The 17371-nt window shown below is 51.0% G+C and overlaps 6 protein-coding genes across 6 annotated transcripts; 4 read left to right on the forward strand and 2 right to left on the reverse strand.

Moving 5' to 3' along the window:
- Positions 1–110: 110 nt before the first annotated feature.
- On the reverse strand, positions 111–1766 carry ALT_4082 (putative mitochondrial genome maintenance protein Mgm101; the record flags this gene model as incomplete). The annotated part of the gene is made up of 5 exons (XM_089599681.1): positions 111–384; positions 454–1136; positions 1471–1535; positions 1592–1623; positions 1702–1766. 5 exons carry the CDS (start codon positions 1764–1766, stop codon positions 111–113), a joined length of 1119 nt encoding a protein of 372 aa, XP_089456019.1.
- A 101-nt stretch (positions 1767–1867) lies between these two features.
- Positions 1868–4506, forward strand: ALT_4083 (biotin--[acetyl-CoA-carboxylase] ligase BPL1; the record flags this gene model as incomplete). Its single annotated transcript, XM_089599682.1, has 5 exons — positions 1868–2622; positions 2673–3239; positions 3285–3556; positions 3602–4095; positions 4378–4506. The coding sequence occupies 5 exons, from the start codon at positions 1868–1870 to the stop codon at positions 4504–4506; spliced, it is 2217 nt and encodes a 738-aa protein (XP_089456020.1).
- Positions 4507–5336: 830 nt separating this feature from the next.
- ALT_4084 (cytochrome P450) lies at positions 5337–6949 on the reverse strand (the record flags this gene model as incomplete). Its single annotated transcript, XM_033556654.2, has 2 exons — positions 5337–6491; positions 6551–6949. 2 exons carry the CDS (start codon positions 6947–6949, stop codon positions 5337–5339), a joined length of 1554 nt encoding a protein of 517 aa, XP_033412545.2.
- A 1767-nt stretch (positions 6950–8716) lies between these two features.
- On the forward strand, positions 8717–9743 carry ALT_4085 (NRDE family protein; the record flags this gene model as incomplete). The annotated part of the gene is made up of 2 exons (XM_033556653.2): positions 8717–8782; positions 8841–9743. 2 exons carry the CDS (start codon positions 8717–8719, stop codon positions 9741–9743), a joined length of 969 nt encoding a protein of 322 aa, XP_033412544.2.
- A 1525-nt stretch (positions 9744–11268) lies between these two features.
- egl3 (putative extracellular endoglucanase/cellulase) lies at positions 11269–13476 on the forward strand (the record flags this gene model as incomplete). The annotated part of the gene is made up of 6 exons (XM_033556652.2): positions 11269–11368; positions 11435–11643; positions 11696–11760; positions 11817–11914; positions 11983–12967; positions 13311–13476. The coding sequence occupies 6 exons, from the start codon at positions 11269–11271 to the stop codon at positions 13474–13476; spliced, it is 1623 nt and encodes a 540-aa protein (XP_033412543.1).
- A 3060-nt stretch (positions 13477–16536) lies between these two features.
- ALT_4087 (uncharacterized protein) lies at positions 16537–17370 on the forward strand (the record flags this gene model as incomplete). The annotated part of the gene is made up of 1 exon (XM_033556651.2): positions 16537–17370. The coding sequence occupies one exon, from the start codon at positions 16537–16539 to the stop codon at positions 17368–17370; it is 834 nt and encodes a 277-aa protein (XP_033412542.2).
- Between the last annotated feature and the right edge of the window lies 1 nt (position 17371).

Below are 17371 nucleotides of genomic sequence, written 5' to 3' on the forward strand. Positions count from 1 at the left end.
CCAACTAGCCAATCAACTAGTAATTCGAATGTAACAAGAATTCTATTTCGCATGATTATTGTACATCTGACGGGTCACGCCGTCATCAATCTCAGGACATGTTCTGTCTACTACTTAGTCCCGGTCTCCTTCCACGGATACGACACCTGATCATCCTTGCGCACCCAGATCTTCGTCCGCTTCTTGTTAACAACATGCTCGACAAACGCCTCCCGCGTATACTGCGCCTTGAACTTGCGAATCCACCGCGGATCCCACAGCTCGCTCGCAATCCCCAGATCCTTGCAGCAGCGCACCAGCGCATTAGACCGACACCCTTCTGTTGCTGTCGGGATCCCATCCGGCGTGAAGTAATCCTGCTCGCCCCGCGCGACAGACACTAACCTGTACACCATTAGCCCTATCGCCTCTCCCTATTCTATTCCCCAAAGGGAACGAGAAGAGGATACATACCGCCCATTACAAACCAAAGCATACTCCCTCGTCACGGTCCGCGGCGTAACAATACTCTCACTCCGCGGCACAAGGCCCCAGCCACCTGGCCCAAACGCCCGGTTCAAAATCCGCCGGTACTTGATCTCGGGGAGGTACAGAATGCCATCTGGCTTGATCTCGACTTCTTCGGGGTCGACTTCCGCGAGGAGGATATCGGCTACTTCCTTGGGGAACGGCGCGGCGGAGAGCCCGTGGAAGGAGCGCGTCCAGTCGATTTTTTCTTCGGGGGGTGAGTCGGGTGACAGAGGGGCGTCGGCGAGGCCGGTTTTGGAGATGTTGGTTGTGGTTTGGTGGGTGGGTGTTGGGGCGAGGATGCGGGCGGTGCGGTCGTCTGTTGTGGGCGTGCTTGCGGGTGCGGTGGATGAGGAGGTGGATGGTTTTGCTGGTAGGGTTGGTGTGGAGGGGATGGGGGTTTTGGGGGCTGTCCGGGTTGCTGGATTGTTGTTGGTAGTGATGGATCTGGTGAGGGCGAGGATGTGCTGCGTGGTGGATCGGGAGGTCAATCTAGATGGAAGTCTTGTAAAGCTTGTAGACTCTAATAGCCGCAGAGAGCGGCGCATATGTGATGAAGCCATGGTGATGGTGTGTCGAGGATGGTACGTTGTTGGATCTTCTCTTGCGGAGAGAGCTTGACGTCGCGTCTGTATAATGTCACGTGATTTACATGGTCAACCCCTGTAAGTGTCTGAATTGGCAGAGATTGAGCTTTAAAGTGGTGATATTTCGTATATGTTTACAATAGTGCATCTATAGTACAGGCTAAGTATCAGGTTGACTCGTTCTGAGTCTAAGCGTCCTTGGTTTGAGTCCGCTGGTCATTGCCCTTGCGCTTCCAGCACTCGCGAAATGCTTCCATCTGCCAGACATACTCATCAGCTTCAATTCCTAGGTCCTTATGTATGACGAGAGAACCAAGCCAGAAGGAACGTGATGCGGTGGCTTGCATCCAGCTGCAGCGGTCTCATCGTGACTCACCTCGTCCTTGCACAGTCTCCAGTCCTTCTTCGTAAAATAGCAGTCGTTCATTTTATCCTGCTCGACTGTTGATCCTCAATTAGCAGCTGTCTATAGCCCATATTCTTGATTGTAAACTCACCTGCGCAACCGGTGCTGAAGATCCGCTTGTCCCTGTCACCGATGACTCCGCATTAGTCCAGAATCCAGATCTTCAATCTCCGAGAATCAAAGTGCAACGAAAATCCCTACCATTCATCAGGTTCATCGTCGTCCACTTCCGGGACCACCGCGGGCTTATCCTCCTTCTTCGACATCTTGTGCAATTGCTCTAACGTGTGCTGTATAAGCCTGTGAGTTGTGTCTAAGAAAGATTTGATCGTTCTCCGTCCGGAGACCGACTCGCCGCATTCGCGACATGACCGCAACCACGCCGAACCTCACGGGCAAGAAGCTCAACGTTCTAGTTTACTCCGGTTCGCTCACCCAATCCGCATGGAGATCAAATAGTCTAATCAGTTCTCCTCCCTCTCCAGGAAATGGTAGCACCGTCGAATCCGTCCGACACTGCCTCTACACCCTCCGCCGCCTGCTCGCCCCGCACTATGCCGTGATCCCCGTGACCGCCGACATGCTCATCAAGGAGCCGTGGACGCTAACCTGCGCCTTGCTGGTGATGCCCGGCGGAGCGGACCTGGGGTACTGTCGATCCCTCAATGGCGCGGGCAACCGTCGGATCGAGCAGTTTGTCAAGCGCGGCGGCGCATACCTCGGTTTCTGCGCGGGGGGTTACTATGGCTCCCAGCGATGCGAGTTCGAGGTCGGCGATAAGACGATGGAAGTCGTCGGGGATCGGGAACTGGCGTTTTTCCCCGGGATATGCCGCGGCGGTGCGTTTCCGGGATTCGTGTACCACAGCGAGATGGGCGCGCGGGCGGCCGACCTCAAGGTCTCCAAGGATGTACTGCAAGCCGGCGTGGTGCCGGAGGGGTTCAAGTGCTATTACAACGGGGGTGGAGTCTTTGTCGATGCGCCCTTGTATGCCGACAAGGGCGTGGAGGTTTTGGCCAGCTACACGGAGGAATTGAATGTTGATCCCGGCACAGGTGCGGCTGCCGTCGTCTACTGTAAGGTGGGCGAGGGAGCGGCCATTCTGACCGGGCCGCATCCAGAGTATGTTATTCAGAGAATTCGAGGGGCAACTGACTGACGCAAATGAGCAGGTTCGCAGCGGTAAACCTAGACAAAAAGGCTGGGGGCGAGGAATATGCCAAGGTGGTGGATGCGCTGGCCGCGGATGATAAAGCTCGCACCGACTTTTTGAAGGCCTGTTTGTCCAAGTTGGGCCTGCAAGTCACTCAGAATACCACGACTGTGCCATCCCTTTCGTCGTTGCACCTGTCGTCTCAAAATCCGGCTGATGCTTCCCGCATCCGATCGTCGTTGCAAGAGGTGATTACCACCGAGGGCGACGAAGAATTCATCAAAGATGAAAACGATACGTTTCGTCTCGAGAAATCTGGAACTTGGAGTATGAGTTCCTTGGAGGAGTCTCTGCCTCAGTCTGAACAGGGTGCTAGCGAGGGTATTGTCGATTACAACGCAATCATCAAACCTTTGGTGATCCACGACGAACTTCCATCCTCAAAAGCAACTCCTTACTTCAATCACCATGCATTCTACGCGAACCTCGAACAGTACCAGTCACAGACGCGGGAGGGTACTGGCTGTTTCGGTTCGAGCATCATGTATGGGGAGGTGGTCACTAGTACAAATACGATTCTGGAAAAGTAAGACTTGAGTCCAACCTTGTCCTTCAGAGCTGACGGATACAGAAATCCCAAATTACTCCGTAAACTGCCGCACGGATTCACAGCGACAGCAACCACCCAGGTCGCAGGCCGAGGCCGAGGCTCCAATGTCTGGGTTTCTCCCGCAGGGGCCCTGATCTTCTCGACGGTGGTAAGACACCCGGTCGAAAAGATCCAGTCTGCCCCGGTGGTTTTCCTTCAGTATCTGGCGGCAATGGCGGTCGTCCGGGGCATCAAGAGCTACGACGTGGGCTTTGAGAACATGCCAGTCAAGCTCAAATGGCCAAATGACGTTTGTAAGTACGACCCTCTCGTTTGAATAAGGCTAGCTAATGAGACAGATGCCTTGGACCCCGAAAACCCGGACAAGAAACACTACACCAAAATCTGCGGAATCCTCATCAACTCGCTCTTCTCCTCGAACGAATACATCGCCGTCGTTGGAATCGGCATCAACGCCACGAACGCCTCTCCGACCACCTCGCTGAATGCACTAGCTTCTCGCTTTGTCTCTAATAAATCCGCCCCAATCACACTTGAGAAACTCCTCGCTCGGTGCCTCACCACGTTCGAGGAGCTGTACACCCGCTTCCTACGGACAGGCTTTGACCGGGAGTTTGAGACCATGTACTACGACGACTGGCTGCACATGCACCAGGTTGTCACATTAGAGGAAGAAGGCGGAGCGCGGGCCCGCATCAAGGGTATCACTCGGGATTATGGGTTGCTGCTGGCGGAGGAGTTGGGATGGGATGATCGGCCTACGGGACGAGTGTGGCAGTTGCAGAGTGACAGCAACAGTTTTGATTTCTTCCGAGGATTGGTCAAGAGGAAGGTATAGTCAGTCACCAGTCTCAATAGAGTACATATATACATTTCGATAGATTTATGATTAGCGTGAAGCAAGACGTGGACCACGATCAAGAGCAGATCAAGATAAGCCGTGCCAAGGAGGCTTGTTCGCCTTAGACTCCGGGCAATATGGAGACGTAGCCCGACTGGCAGCAATCGATGGGCACTCAAGCAGATAACGGCCTCTTAGTGCAATCACAGGACAGATCAGTCACAGTTAGATATGAGGGATTAATGCACTGACAACACACTACAACACACCCAGCTAAAGAAGCTCGAACCTACAATACACCCAATGGATCAGCGCCAATTCAGCCCCCGGCGCCATGCCACCTGGAGACGGACCATCGACAAAGCAGAACCGGATCATGTGCCGACTCAGCAGGCAGCATGATTCCTACAGAGTAGTCTAGCGGGAGAATGGGACCAGACGCTATCAGAACTGAAAGTAGACTATCTGACCCTGGGCTAGCGACTCCTGGAGCAATAGAATAAGACTCACCGTTCCGTCCTGTCTCATCTCAAGCCCAGTGTCTCCTTGCTCACCTCCTCCCTCGTCAGTACTGACCCAAAAGTCATATCGCTTAGCGCATACACATACACAACCAGCTCACTCTCACTCATCATGTTCAACCTCAACCCCTTCAGTTCCAAAAAGGAAGAGGACCAGCAACCTACCTGGGACCCTAACACCCTTACCATGACCCAACCATCTACCCCCGCAGCACCAACCCAGCTCGTCTCCCAGCAGCCGGTATATCTCATCCATACTCCCCTATCTATTAACGGTATCAACTGACGCTGCCTTGTTGTCTTAGCCCGCACAAGAACAAATGGACATGAGATTGCGGGGGGGTGGTGAGAAGGAGGATATTTGCTGTGGGGTGTAGGTTTTCCCTTTCCTTTCCTGTAGTATATGATGAGGTGCTGGTGCTAATGAGTGAAGGTGTGCGGGCCTTGCATGTTTCGAGTGTTGCGAGTGTTGTTGTTAGTGGATACGAGGGGATGTACCGTTTGATGGTGGTTGGGTAGTAGATTATTATAAATATAGTGATGAATTGATGAAGCGTGTCTTGAACGAATTGTTTGGTTACCAATTCAAGATGAGACTTGCTTAATATCATGCGCAGAACTGGTATCATTGATATTGGTTATGTATATGCATAATCAACATAAACTGCGAATGCGACTAATGTGAGAAATAGACAGACCCTAAGAAGCAAGTTATGCCGCCTCACGCAGCCGGACAGTGACATTATCCGCCGGCGCACTGGTCAGATTCAGAGAATGCCGGATCTCCAGATGCGGCTGCACATCCTCAATTGCGTCGAAGCGCTGCAGCAACCGGACCAGAACGTATCCCGCTTCGGTGAGGGCAAACTGCTGCCCGATGCAGATGCGCGGCCCGCCGTTGAACGGGACATAATCCCAGCCTACCTTGCGATCGATCCACCGGCTTGGCTTGAACTCCTCGGCGTCAGGGCCCCAGATGTCCTTGCGCCGGTGCAGGATGTGCACATTGTAGACGACGGGCTGGCCCTTGCGCACGTAGATGGGCTGGGTGCCGTCGCTGCCTCCGCCGCGGGGGAGGGTGGTATCCCTCGTCGCGCTGCGGCGGTTGCCGGGGACCACGGGAAACAGACGCAGGGTCTCGTTCAGACAGTATTGCAGGTATTGGCAGGACTTGAGGGCGGCGAAGGTGATATTGCGGGGTTGGTTGTAAGTCCCGAATTCGTCGACGATGGTCTGTCGGAGCTTCTGGAACTCGGCCGGGTGGCGCGCGAGCATCAGCACTGTCCAGCTGAGCAGGGACGCGGTGGTATCACGCCCAGCGAGGAGGATGTTTAGCAGCTGCGAGCGCAGTTCGATCGGGTCCTGAGTCACAGAAACCAGAGCGTGAAGGAAGACGTATTGGGACGATTTTTCCGGGTCGGGCAGCTTGCCTTCGCGGGCGGCTTTGAGCGCTTTGTGCACGACGCGGTCCACGTACGCGTGCACCTCGTTCTCCGCGTGGCGACACTCCTTGTTGTTCACGATCCAGTACAGTTTCTCGAAGCGGGCCCGTTGGGCCGCGTACCATTGCGACTTGTCAAAATAGTACGGGAATCTGTCCTCGGGAGTCTGGCCGCCCTTCAAGGCCGAGAGCTGGCTCTCAACACTCTCGCCGAAGAGAAATTCGGTCGCAGAGTCGATAGTGAGACGGAAGAAGATGGACTGGACGTCCACTGCGTCGGTCCACTTCCCGTTGACGACAGGCATCGCCTGCATCGCCTTCTGCACATGCCGTTCTTCCAGGTCAAGATCACTGATCTGATCACGCGTGAACTGAGGACGGAGCAGACCTCTGGCGTGAGACCACTCCTCGCCATCGGAACTGAACTACACCCGAGTTGTTAGCATGCCTCACAAATTCTGCATATTCATGGGCCAAAACCTACAATGCCAGCCCCCAGAAGGGGGTGTAGAGCTTGCCGTCGAGGAGCGCCCAGCTCAAAGTCCTTGAATTGAGTGGCCAGAATGGCTTGGATGTTTTTCGGATCCGTTGTGAAGTAATTCTCACGTCCCATTTGCCTAAACCGGAAGGTCGTAACATATCGGCCCTCGCGGTCGCTCATGAGCGCGACTCGGCGCTCAACCATCGGTAGAAGCTTTTTCGCCTTATCTGCTGCCAAAGCCTCTTTGAGAACACTGATACCTAGAGGATCACTAGGATAAAGAGGGATTGAACCACAGCCTAGTCGGCGGGCATTTTGCGCGTGCTGCCATCTGGAAACCAGCGTCCACAGCAGACGGAGGGCAACAGCCACAGCCGCTATCGTCAGAAACGGCAAACCCATCGTAATAGGAAGCTGAATCGATGGAGACTAGAGATTCCGGGAGTATCGTTCAAAATCTCATATTTCTTTTGAGGATGCCTCGCGTTTTATGAACTATGCCAGCGGAAACGTGACTTTAGCCGAGGCCCTATAATGGACGCAAGGTGGGGAAAGGGGGCACGAGAACAATGACGGTGACGAACAATGCAACCATCTTCTTCATAGTGATTCTTGTGCTATGTATGCTTGACAAGATCTTGGATGAGGTCACTGCGCATGGGATTCTGGTCACTCATGCTTGATCTCGCTCTTGTCTGACTGTTCTAGTACCACCTGTAGCACCCAGGCTGTGCCATTGAGCATATGCGAAGTGACGAATCATGATCACTCTATCAAATAATTAACCTACCGAGGGAGGGTTGCTCCAACTTCACAGGTTTGACTATTGGATCTGGTATGTGTGGCGGTCTCCAGTCGAAATATTTGGAAGGTGACTGGCCAGCTTAATCTCCATGAAGAGCCTAGTCGTGTCGATCACTGTAGATGCCGGTTGTAGCCATCGGTGTATCCGAAACACTGTGCGACTACTGTAGAGTCTAGATAGATATCAGGCAATATAATTACCTATCTTGGGTTATGGATCCAAAGTCCGTCCAGTCATAAGGGATCCCGCGGGTTTCAGGGAGGGCTTTTGACGACCAACGACAAGTCCTAAGCTGCTATGTTAGGAGTTTTGCATTCGAGGCGAACAGGACCTGGACCCAGGAGCTCATGCAAGAAACACACTTGCACCATAGGCGTTAGGCAAAGGAGATGTACCTACTCGGCCCAGGTCTTCATCTCGGCTGTGGCCGAATCAGACATCAGTCTCAATGAACCAGTTATTTCTGGGTACTTGAAAGGAGTGCCAGTTGACCAGTTCGTTTTGGTCAGCTACTGTCTTTTAATTGCAATTGACAAGTCGGAAAGTCCTATTCTCTGCGCTCGAAAATGGGTTAGCGCAGGTGAACGTCAGCATCTTGAATATCCTCGTACAAAATCAACAGGAATCGAGGTTACCCTGAGCTATGGAAATCTGGAATGCCCACTGCGGAACCAGAAATGGTCAAAATGTGGGACGTCGCGGATCAGAACGCCATTGTTGGGTTTTAAAACCAACAGCATCTCGCGTGCTCAGTTAATTGCTTGTCTCCAGCTCAAATCTTCCATATTAACAAGGTTCTTCAAGACATCACCGCATGATATCTGATGCCAAAGAAACGATTTGACTGTGGTTCAACTAAGAATCTCAAAGCGTCTCGAGCCTTAAGCAGATTTAGGCCAGCTTGAGACTAAGCCTAAATTGGATAGGTTGTATATACAAAGCGGTGGTGAACGCAGAAGGCGGTAGAGATATTTCCGGCAGTATTGCTCTGTTGGGTCTGATGACCTCAAGCTGCCAGCCCAGACTCTTAAGATACATTGCCCATGCCTTTGAGATTGCGATCAATCTGAATATCGAGTGGCTAAACCTCAGCTCTTTTACTCCTTTTGGTCAGATATTGCTTATTACTTAGCAGTGGATTACCCCTCACGAGCGTTGGTCCTCCCTGCTTCTTGTTCGTGTGCCCAACAACGACACTTGGCGGCGTTGGCGCTTCATAGCTCCCCGTCATACCACCCATCAGCTGGCTTCAATTGTCTCTCTGGAGCCTGGACTGCGCGTAAACTTCAATTCTTTCTATATATTATCTTTCTCCCAGATATTTACTCGTTGTTTCTTATAACCGTTTGATACGTCCGAACAACATGTGCATCGCATTAATTTCCACAGCTCACCCCTCCTATCCTCTGATCGTTATCGATAACAGGGATGTATGCGAATATCGCCTTCGGAGCACCTTGTCAGCCTATATAAACTAACAGTAATCAGGAATTCCTCCGTCGTCCAACATCCTCCGCCGACTGGTGGCCGGAACCTAGCACCAACGTGCTTGGAGGCAGAGATCTGGCTCGAGCCACACATGGGACATGGATGGGGGTTACAAAAGAAGGAAAAATAGCCGTCCTGACCAACTATCGGGAGACTACAGCGGATGAGCCTAGTGGGGTACACAGTCGAGGCCTGATTGTCAACAACTGGCTTACAGCGGACCCTGAGCAAAGGCAATCCACCAGGGATTTCGTACAGGGAATGGTAGCCTCGCCCGAGATCAAAAATGTCGGCGGATTTAGCCTGGTTTGTGGTTATGTCAATGAGCCGCTAGCCATCGTATCGAACCGGTCAGCCAATATGGACGAGATCTCTTGGGTTGCCACAGAAAAGGGTCAGACGTTGGGACTCAGCAACACGACGTTCGGTGATCGCTCCTGGCCAAAGATCCTCGACGGGGAAAAGCTGATGAATGAGGCCATTAATGCTCATGTGCAAGCGGGTGAAGACGAAGATCAACTCATCAACCGGCTACTTCAAGTCCTGAGCAGGGATACTCTCCCCAGGCTCTCGGGAGACGCCACTCTGGACACCTACCTCCTGCTGCTGCGACAAAGTATCTTCGTCCCAGTCATTGGAGCACGGGCAGACAAGCCTAGGGCAGCCGACGAGGTTGCTGCAGCTCGCGATACAGACAGAGTTCCAGTCGAAAGTCAACCGCCGCACGATTCGCTGGACAAGTCATTCTTGCAGGGCGCATACGGAACTCAGAAACAGACCGTGGTGCTCGTAAGTGCAAATGGACGAGTGAGATACTTTGAACGTACGCTCTATGACAATGATGTAAATGCAATTCCCACCGGCAAAGGCGATAGGTCATTTGAGTTCCACGTCAGCAAATAATGGAATCGCATGTTCATAGCGTCGAACTTCTTTCCCGAAACATCCTACCTCTTCAATGAATCGTACCAGTTGTGTCAAATGCTGGCAGAAGGGGCATTCTCGCCTGCCTGGCTGTCATATGTAGCTCGCATTATGTTGCGGCTTCTCGCCAGTACTGTAACCAAACACCGGCGGTTACCAAGGCCATATTCTACTCCTGTTTTCCCATCTGGCATTATAAATTATTCTTGTACTGTCATCAGACAGTCAGTAATAATAAGGTAACCCCCTATTTTCCTGCTCGAGACTCCAGTGCATACTCAAATCTAAAAGCTCATTAAACATGCAACCTAAAAAACCGTTAGTTTCCTGATGGCTGACTTCCGGTGGGTCTTGTTAACGTCTTTGTGTCTCACTTCGACCTTTGGAGCTTTCGACTTTCAATTATTCCTATCCATCCGCAATTAAGTCCAATCTTCTCAATCATCGATTTCTGACTTGCCAAAGCACATATCTTGACGTCAGAACCTCAGATATGTTGTTTTAGACAAACCCTGGTACAAGCTTTCGGTTGCACGATCCGAAACAACCGTTGCTCACCGTGCCTGATCCATCAACGGCCCAGATCCTAGCAATGACCCCGAAATAATTTCTCCGCCAACGAGCACATTCCTTGGAGCGCTACGCTGTTTCATCTAAAGCAGAGCTCCTCTCATCCTTTCGTTTACCCACACGAACGAAATCAGGCAATCACATTGGGTATTTGGCTAATGGCGTTGACGTTATCCGAGTCTGGAACAGTTCCTCGCCGTCTCCTTAATCAAATTCACTCAGGATCCAATATACGGATCAGGCACCAGTGTAGTTATTCGCCGACTAAGCCTTCTGACCATCGCTGAGCCTGCGCTTTTTTGTCCCACTTCACGTTGGACGCCGAAGAACTGGGTTGACTGGAATACCGGAGATGAAGATTTGATATTGCGTCTCAAACAATGATCGGCTCCATCCAACTCCTCCTTGACGGCGCCACTACGACTGTTCAAGTGTCGTTCTAGATCATGCTCATGTTCCATCATCGAATCCATAGCTCCGGCCCGGAGATTTTATGTCGACTATGCTCTTTTTTTCACTTTCAGAAGTCTCGAAAGATGAGCTGCCAGGAAAACCGGCTAGTGACTGGTGGCCACAGCTAATGGAGAACTCGAAGCTTGGTCGGATGCTTGATCCCTTCCAATATGATATCGATGTGACCCACGCCGTGGAGCCCTACCAGAGGCCGAAAAGCTTGCCTTAATATTAAAGCTGTGGAGCTTGCGAAATGAACGGGGATTCCTGAACCGCATATTCCGAGATGACGAGGTCTATATAAGATGAGTACGATGGACCAGTTCTCTGAAGGCCTCTCTCTCTTCCCTCTATAACTCAAGACTGGTTTCTTGTCACTCATTAGACTTTGATTTTCGTCTTTCGTCTTTCGTCTTTCTTTTTTCCCCATTTACTTTACTGCTTTTCGACAAACTCGACACACATTCTTTAAACCACCACAATGAGAATCAGCAACTTGATCATGGCCGCCAGCGCTGCTGGTCTTGTCGGCGCTCTGCCCGTACGCGAGATGGCCAAGAAACGCTCTTCTGGATTTACCTGTATGTTGAGGCGATACTCCTGCCATGGTATGGTATCTCGATTAGATTAACACTATACGCCTGCAGGGGTCGGTGTCAACGAATCTGGTGCAGAGTTTGGTAGCAGCATTCCCGGAAATCTGGGTACCGACTACACATGGCCCGATACCTCCAAGATTCAGACTCTGCGGGATGCGGGTATGAACATCTTCCGTGTTCCATTCTTGATGGAGCGTTTGGTGCCCAGCTCCATGACCGGTACACCGGATGCCACTTACCTGAGCGACCTGAAGAAGGTAGGACCCAGACGTTTGCTTGACGTGATGAGATGCTGATATTCGGCGATAGACCGTCGAATTCATCACCGACAGTGGTGCTTATGCCGTTCTTGATCCTCATAACTATGGAAGATAGTAAGTCATGGTTGGTCTTTACCAGCGGAGTGGTGACTAACTATTGCTCCGTACAGCTCTGGAAGTATCATTTCCTCTACTACTGACTTCCAGGCATTCTGGAAGACCGTCGCTAGCGAATTTGCCTCCAATGACAAGGTCATCTTCGATACCAGTGAGACTCCCGACCACCGGAGACCTTTCAGCCTTGATAGTTTGGAAATGTTAGGCTGATGTTTCCAGACAATGAATACCACGATATGGACCAGACTCTGGTGCTCAACCTGAACCAGGCCGCCATCAATGGTATCCGTGCTGCCGGTGCCACAACTCAATACATCTTTGTTGAGGGTAACCACTACAGTGGTGCCTGGACCTGGGCTGACAACAATGACAACCTTAAGGGTCTGAAGGATCCTCAGGACAAGATCGTCTTTGAGATGCACCAGTACCTTGATTCGGACGGTTCTGGTACCTCTGAGTCCTGTGTCAGCTCCACTATCGGCCAGGAGCGTGTGAAGTCTGCCACTCAGTGGCTGAAGGACAACAGCCTCAAGGGATTCCTCGGAGAGTTCGCCGGTGGTGTCAACTCCCAGTGCGAGACCGCAGTTGAGGGTCTTCTCTCTTACATGTCCGAGAACAGCGACGTCTGGCTCGGTGCTGAGTGGTGGTCTGCCGGTCCCTGGTGGGGAACTTATATGTACAGTCTCGAGCCTACTAGCGGTCCCGCCTACTCGACCTACCTTCCCATTCTGAAGAAGTACTTTGTGAGCGGCACCGGCTCTTCGTCCTCCTCTTCCTCTACCACCGTCTCTACTACTTCTGCGAACAAGTCAACCACTTCTGCCCCTACTCAGGTTCAGGTCGTCGACACTTCTTCCCCTTCCACTACTCCTACTCCTACTCCATCCTCTGTGCCTGCAGCTGAGGCTTCCGCTCCCGCTCCTCTTGAGGCTGCTAAGCCTTCCAGTGCTGCTTCCACGACCCCGACGACCGCCGCTGCTTCGACTTCTGGCTCTGACTCTGTTTGCGATGCCTCCAAGTCTGCAGACGAGGCCGCTCTGCCCAGTGCTACTCCCACCACGCCGTCGACGGCCGCTGCTTCAACTTCTGCTTCTGCGTCTGGCGTCGCCAAGCACTGGTACCAGTGCGGTGGAATCAACTGGACAGGCCCTACAACCTGCGAGAGTGGCTACACCTGTGTTAAGCAGAACCCTTACTACCACCAGTGTGTTTAATTTAACCGTCGGTCGCTGCCCTCGGAGAGAGAACGGGCAGCTGGGATGGCGTGAGTCGTGGGGACGATCTAGGATAGACGAGGACGCACGACCGTATTTCGCTTCGATTGTAAATGTAGTTCAAAGATATTATTTCACAACCTGCCAAACCTTTGTGTAACCAAATGTGCATTACTATCCAGTGCATGGAAGAATAGGCCTAAGTTGTGCATCACATGCTAGAACTAGGCAGCTAGACCAGGGCCAAATTTACAATAGATCAACAATTTACTTCCTAATCCAGCAACTACATCTGAGATGACCTGATCAAGTGACTTGGTCTCGTACGAACAGAACCGCAAATCTCTTCGGACCTCGGCTTTACACCTGCTCGGACGAAACAGACGTCCAGGGTCCGGTCAGTAGTGGAAAGGTGAAGAGAAAATCAGTGGAGACGGGGGACGAGGAAATCGAAATCGGCGACTGGAGCGAGAAAGCCCCGACTGCCGTCGCCGATTAGTTATCCTATGCACTGTGGGCACATGTGTTATGCATAGGGCATAATGCATATGCATAAGCATAAAGTATCGTATCCGTATAGTTACTAAGAGTGATAAGGGAAGTGGGGTTTTCCTTTACTTTGAATGTCCGGCAGAAAAATCAGCGGTGATTGGTGCTGATGAGTGTAATGATTGTCGTGATGTTATTGAAGTGGTTGTTGATGGAGCGTGATGTCAAGCATTTTGGCAGTATATTACTTTTTCTGGTGGAATCTGTAGGTCTGATAGTATGGAAGACATCTAATTCTTGTTTAGGCAGTAGGTCTGGTTTCGTCAATCGCATAGATACCTTGATCTGTAGAGGGGTATCATCACCAACTCCTGGTTGCGACATCGATTTCGACATCGACATCAACATCACAATGTCATTGTAGTGAAGGAATATTTCGCCATCGACGATCTTATTGTCTGGAATAATCGAAAGTAGGTAATCATTGTATGCTTTTGGATGCTTATTTGCGATGGCTTCCCCAGATATGACGCCGATAGACATTGATTAGAAATGGTTGACGTCACTATAGAAGAGGGATGGTAGCGACTACTGAGTCTGGACTATATACAACGTGCACCCCAGGAAACTTGAAGACTCGCATCGGAGTTGGCGTTCGGAGTACCATGGCTGGCTTTTGATGTATTTGAATTTAACGTGGTTGCTAATCATTGGTAATTCGTGGTTGATAAGGGCAGATACCTACTTAGGCAACACTTTTGACTCATTGCTTGCAAGTATGCAATTATAATCATGTCAGTCTTGGGGATTCAGATAGGTATTACATATCTCATTGAATTATAAGGTGTAATTGTTACAATAATATACCTGACGCAGTGCAGCTCCTCCACATGGTAAATGATTCAGCCATAGGGCAGTGCACTGGGGTAACTCACCTGCCTGATAATTGATAAATGATAGCCATCGAATCTGGAGAACATGGTACATCGGATTATGAAGGTAGCCTATTCGGACTGCGGGGCTTTATTGCGTATCAGAAAGGTTGGGTGTATTTCCCCTTCCAGCAACACCGCCATCAAACAGGGCGTCTGACATCTTGGCTGCCCAAGCGAGGGACATCGCGAATGCTATTCATACCGGCCAAGAGGTACACATGTCTTTGTTGCCATGGACACTCTTCTCAAATGACCGGGGAGTGGTTTCCATAAGGTCCTCACTGTGAGTGACTGTGAGCCATGATTGGTAATACTCCTCAAGTACTGAAATCAGAACACGGCAGCCTTATCCCGGACCATGGCTTAGACAATCCATCGCTTATGGCTTACGTGGGCAGCTGATATCAAACCAAGGAGATTAGATTAATCGATGTCCTAATTTCCGATTCATTATGGGGCAGTGTAGTCCCGACTTCCGATAGGATTAGGGACAGCTTGTCAGAATCACCTCAGCATTGAGGCTGATTACGAGACCCTGATGCAGTAATCAGTTAAAACGAAGGATAAGAAATAAGAATACGAGGATCCAATCTGTCGGTTATGTTGATTCCGTAATCCGCACTGGCTCTTCCGCCCGGGTCTTGGTGAGGACGGTCACTCCGACAAACTCAAACATCTGCGGAAAAGCGGAGTGATATTGGCACGGGGTGCATCCTCGCATTCGTTTAGGTTCACCACTCCTGTAAAGCTTCTACCTAGTAGTGGTATCGACTAGAGGCCAGAAATGCGGTCGGAATTGGACCGAAAGCGCAGTTCATTGCTAAAGGTACCTACTCCGTACTATCCGGGTCTCTACAGTAGAAGGTCTGATCATTACTTTCTTTTTGAGATACCACATAGAGTAAGATGTGACTTGTGTCGTCTTAGACTCAGCTTTGCCAGGCTAAGTTCCGTGTAGTTTGACTCTAATTGTTAATCGCTCACTAATCGCGATAACCCGCTGGTAAACTTAAGGTAGGTGTGATTTCAAATCTGATGTTCTCGACAAGCTCGATATCCTGGAATCCTGGAACCTTCCAGCGTTCTTCCGTCATGTGTATATATAACAAACATTGTTTGTTGATTTGCAATCCATGTTCATAAGGGTCAGAGGGAACGGGGCGGAAAGATTGGTCATCCGAGCCCCAGCTGCAGGGCTGGATCGGCACCTCTGGGCCAGGTATTGCCTAAAGGAGTTAAGCTTGGCGGATTTAAGGATGTGAGTCATTGGTACTCATTGGCTGCCGAAGGAGAGCGGTGAGCCTGCAGTATTCGCGACTGCCTGCCTGACTAATTTTTCGTGGTGGGTTCCTTGGATCGCCATTGATCGGTTGATCGCCAGGGCTGAATCAGAATGGCTGTTTTTCCCTTCGTTTTTTATTTTTCATCTTTTCTCAGGTGGACCCAGTCGTGCCGTTGTGCCCGAGCCATGGATGTCAGGCTCGCTTTCGCTCCGGCGTCCGATCGCCGTTCGGACTTAGACGGGATCACGGCAACCAGAGGTAGAAAAACATCACTAAGAGAAATAAAAAGAATATATGAATAATGGAGAGAGAGGAGTAAAAAGAAAAAAAATTCAGCCTAGTCAACAACAAAGTGGATATATCAAAAATTCATATCTAGCCCATCTTGCCCTGGCGAAACCTGTCTCATCGGATATCTTCTACTTTTCACACTACCTACTACTATCATCCAGCCATCAATACCTACAGTCTCACTTTCTGCCTAGTAGAGAAATACAGCACCTGTGGCTGTTCCACACTCAGTCGAACAGACAACCAGTGGATCTCACATCGCAAATCGGACAAAGACATCTGCGCCATACTTTGATCAGTGTACGAGTCGATCTGTGGGAAAAAAGAAGATTGAGGGACTATTGAATTGCCCCTACATTTTCCCTGGCTTGGCTGAAGGTGCAATCTACCGCTTGCATATCGCTTGACTCACCGCTCTGTGCTACACTCGATTGTATTGGAGGTGGGCCCGACCGCCGGAACCCATAGTCCTGTCCTTTGAGTCACCACAGTGGACGAGTCAATTTTCTGACCGATCTTTGGTTGAGCTCATAAGCACATCAACACCCCGAACCTGGAATCATGGTTGTCAACTCCTCCACAACTCGCTCTCCTCCTCCTTCCTCTTCTCCTTCCCTCTCAACCACCTTCTCCTCTACATACTCCAAGGCAATCGCCCAACGACGTCAACAGAAGAAAATGAGCATTACGCAAACATACTACCTTGCTCACACCGCCCGCAAGAAGCTTACTCGAGAAGCTTCACGGGCGGACCACGATCTCCGTCTCCTGGTTGGCCATGCCAACCTGCTTGATTCATTGATGCTGGATCTCGCCGATGCCGAACAAGAACAGGAACGGTGGTTCAACCAGACTGTCAACGGAGCTAGCAAATCCTCTCAAAGCTCACAGCCTCGACACATCCAATGGGCCGACCCTGTGATTGAAGAACCCGAGGAAGACTGGGACCCTGAAGATGCCTCCGACCTTGACTCGGACAGTGATGACTCGGACTTTGATGGTGAAGAAGACTACGAGGAGGAACAAGCATTCGCCACGATCCAGAAGCCTGTCCGGCAACGGGCACCATCACCCGTGGCTGTCATCACCGAGAAGGAAGTGGATGAGGACTACGATTCGGATTCAGACTCGGATTTTGAATACGACGATATCGAAGATCTGGACGAGCTCACATTGACTCGCTCGCCATCACGACAAACCCCTCCCGAGCTCTCCTCGGACTCTGACGAGGACTCCGAGGATGATACTATGCCTCCCTCACCGCCGCAACCCACGCTGGCCAGCTTCTCGGAGAAGCAGCCTCAATCGGCCGACCTTTCACTTTCCGACCCTGAATATGGGCCGGGGTATTACGTTACTGAGCGGGAGCAGAGCACATTCATCGAGGCGTATTGAT

Source organism: Aspergillus lentulus (genome assembly GCF_001445615.1).
Source record: "Aspergillus lentulus DNA, contig: Alt08, strain: IFM 54703, whole genome shotgun sequence".
Taxonomy (NCBI): domain Eukaryota; kingdom Fungi; phylum Ascomycota; class Eurotiomycetes; order Eurotiales; family Aspergillaceae; genus Aspergillus; species Aspergillus lentulus.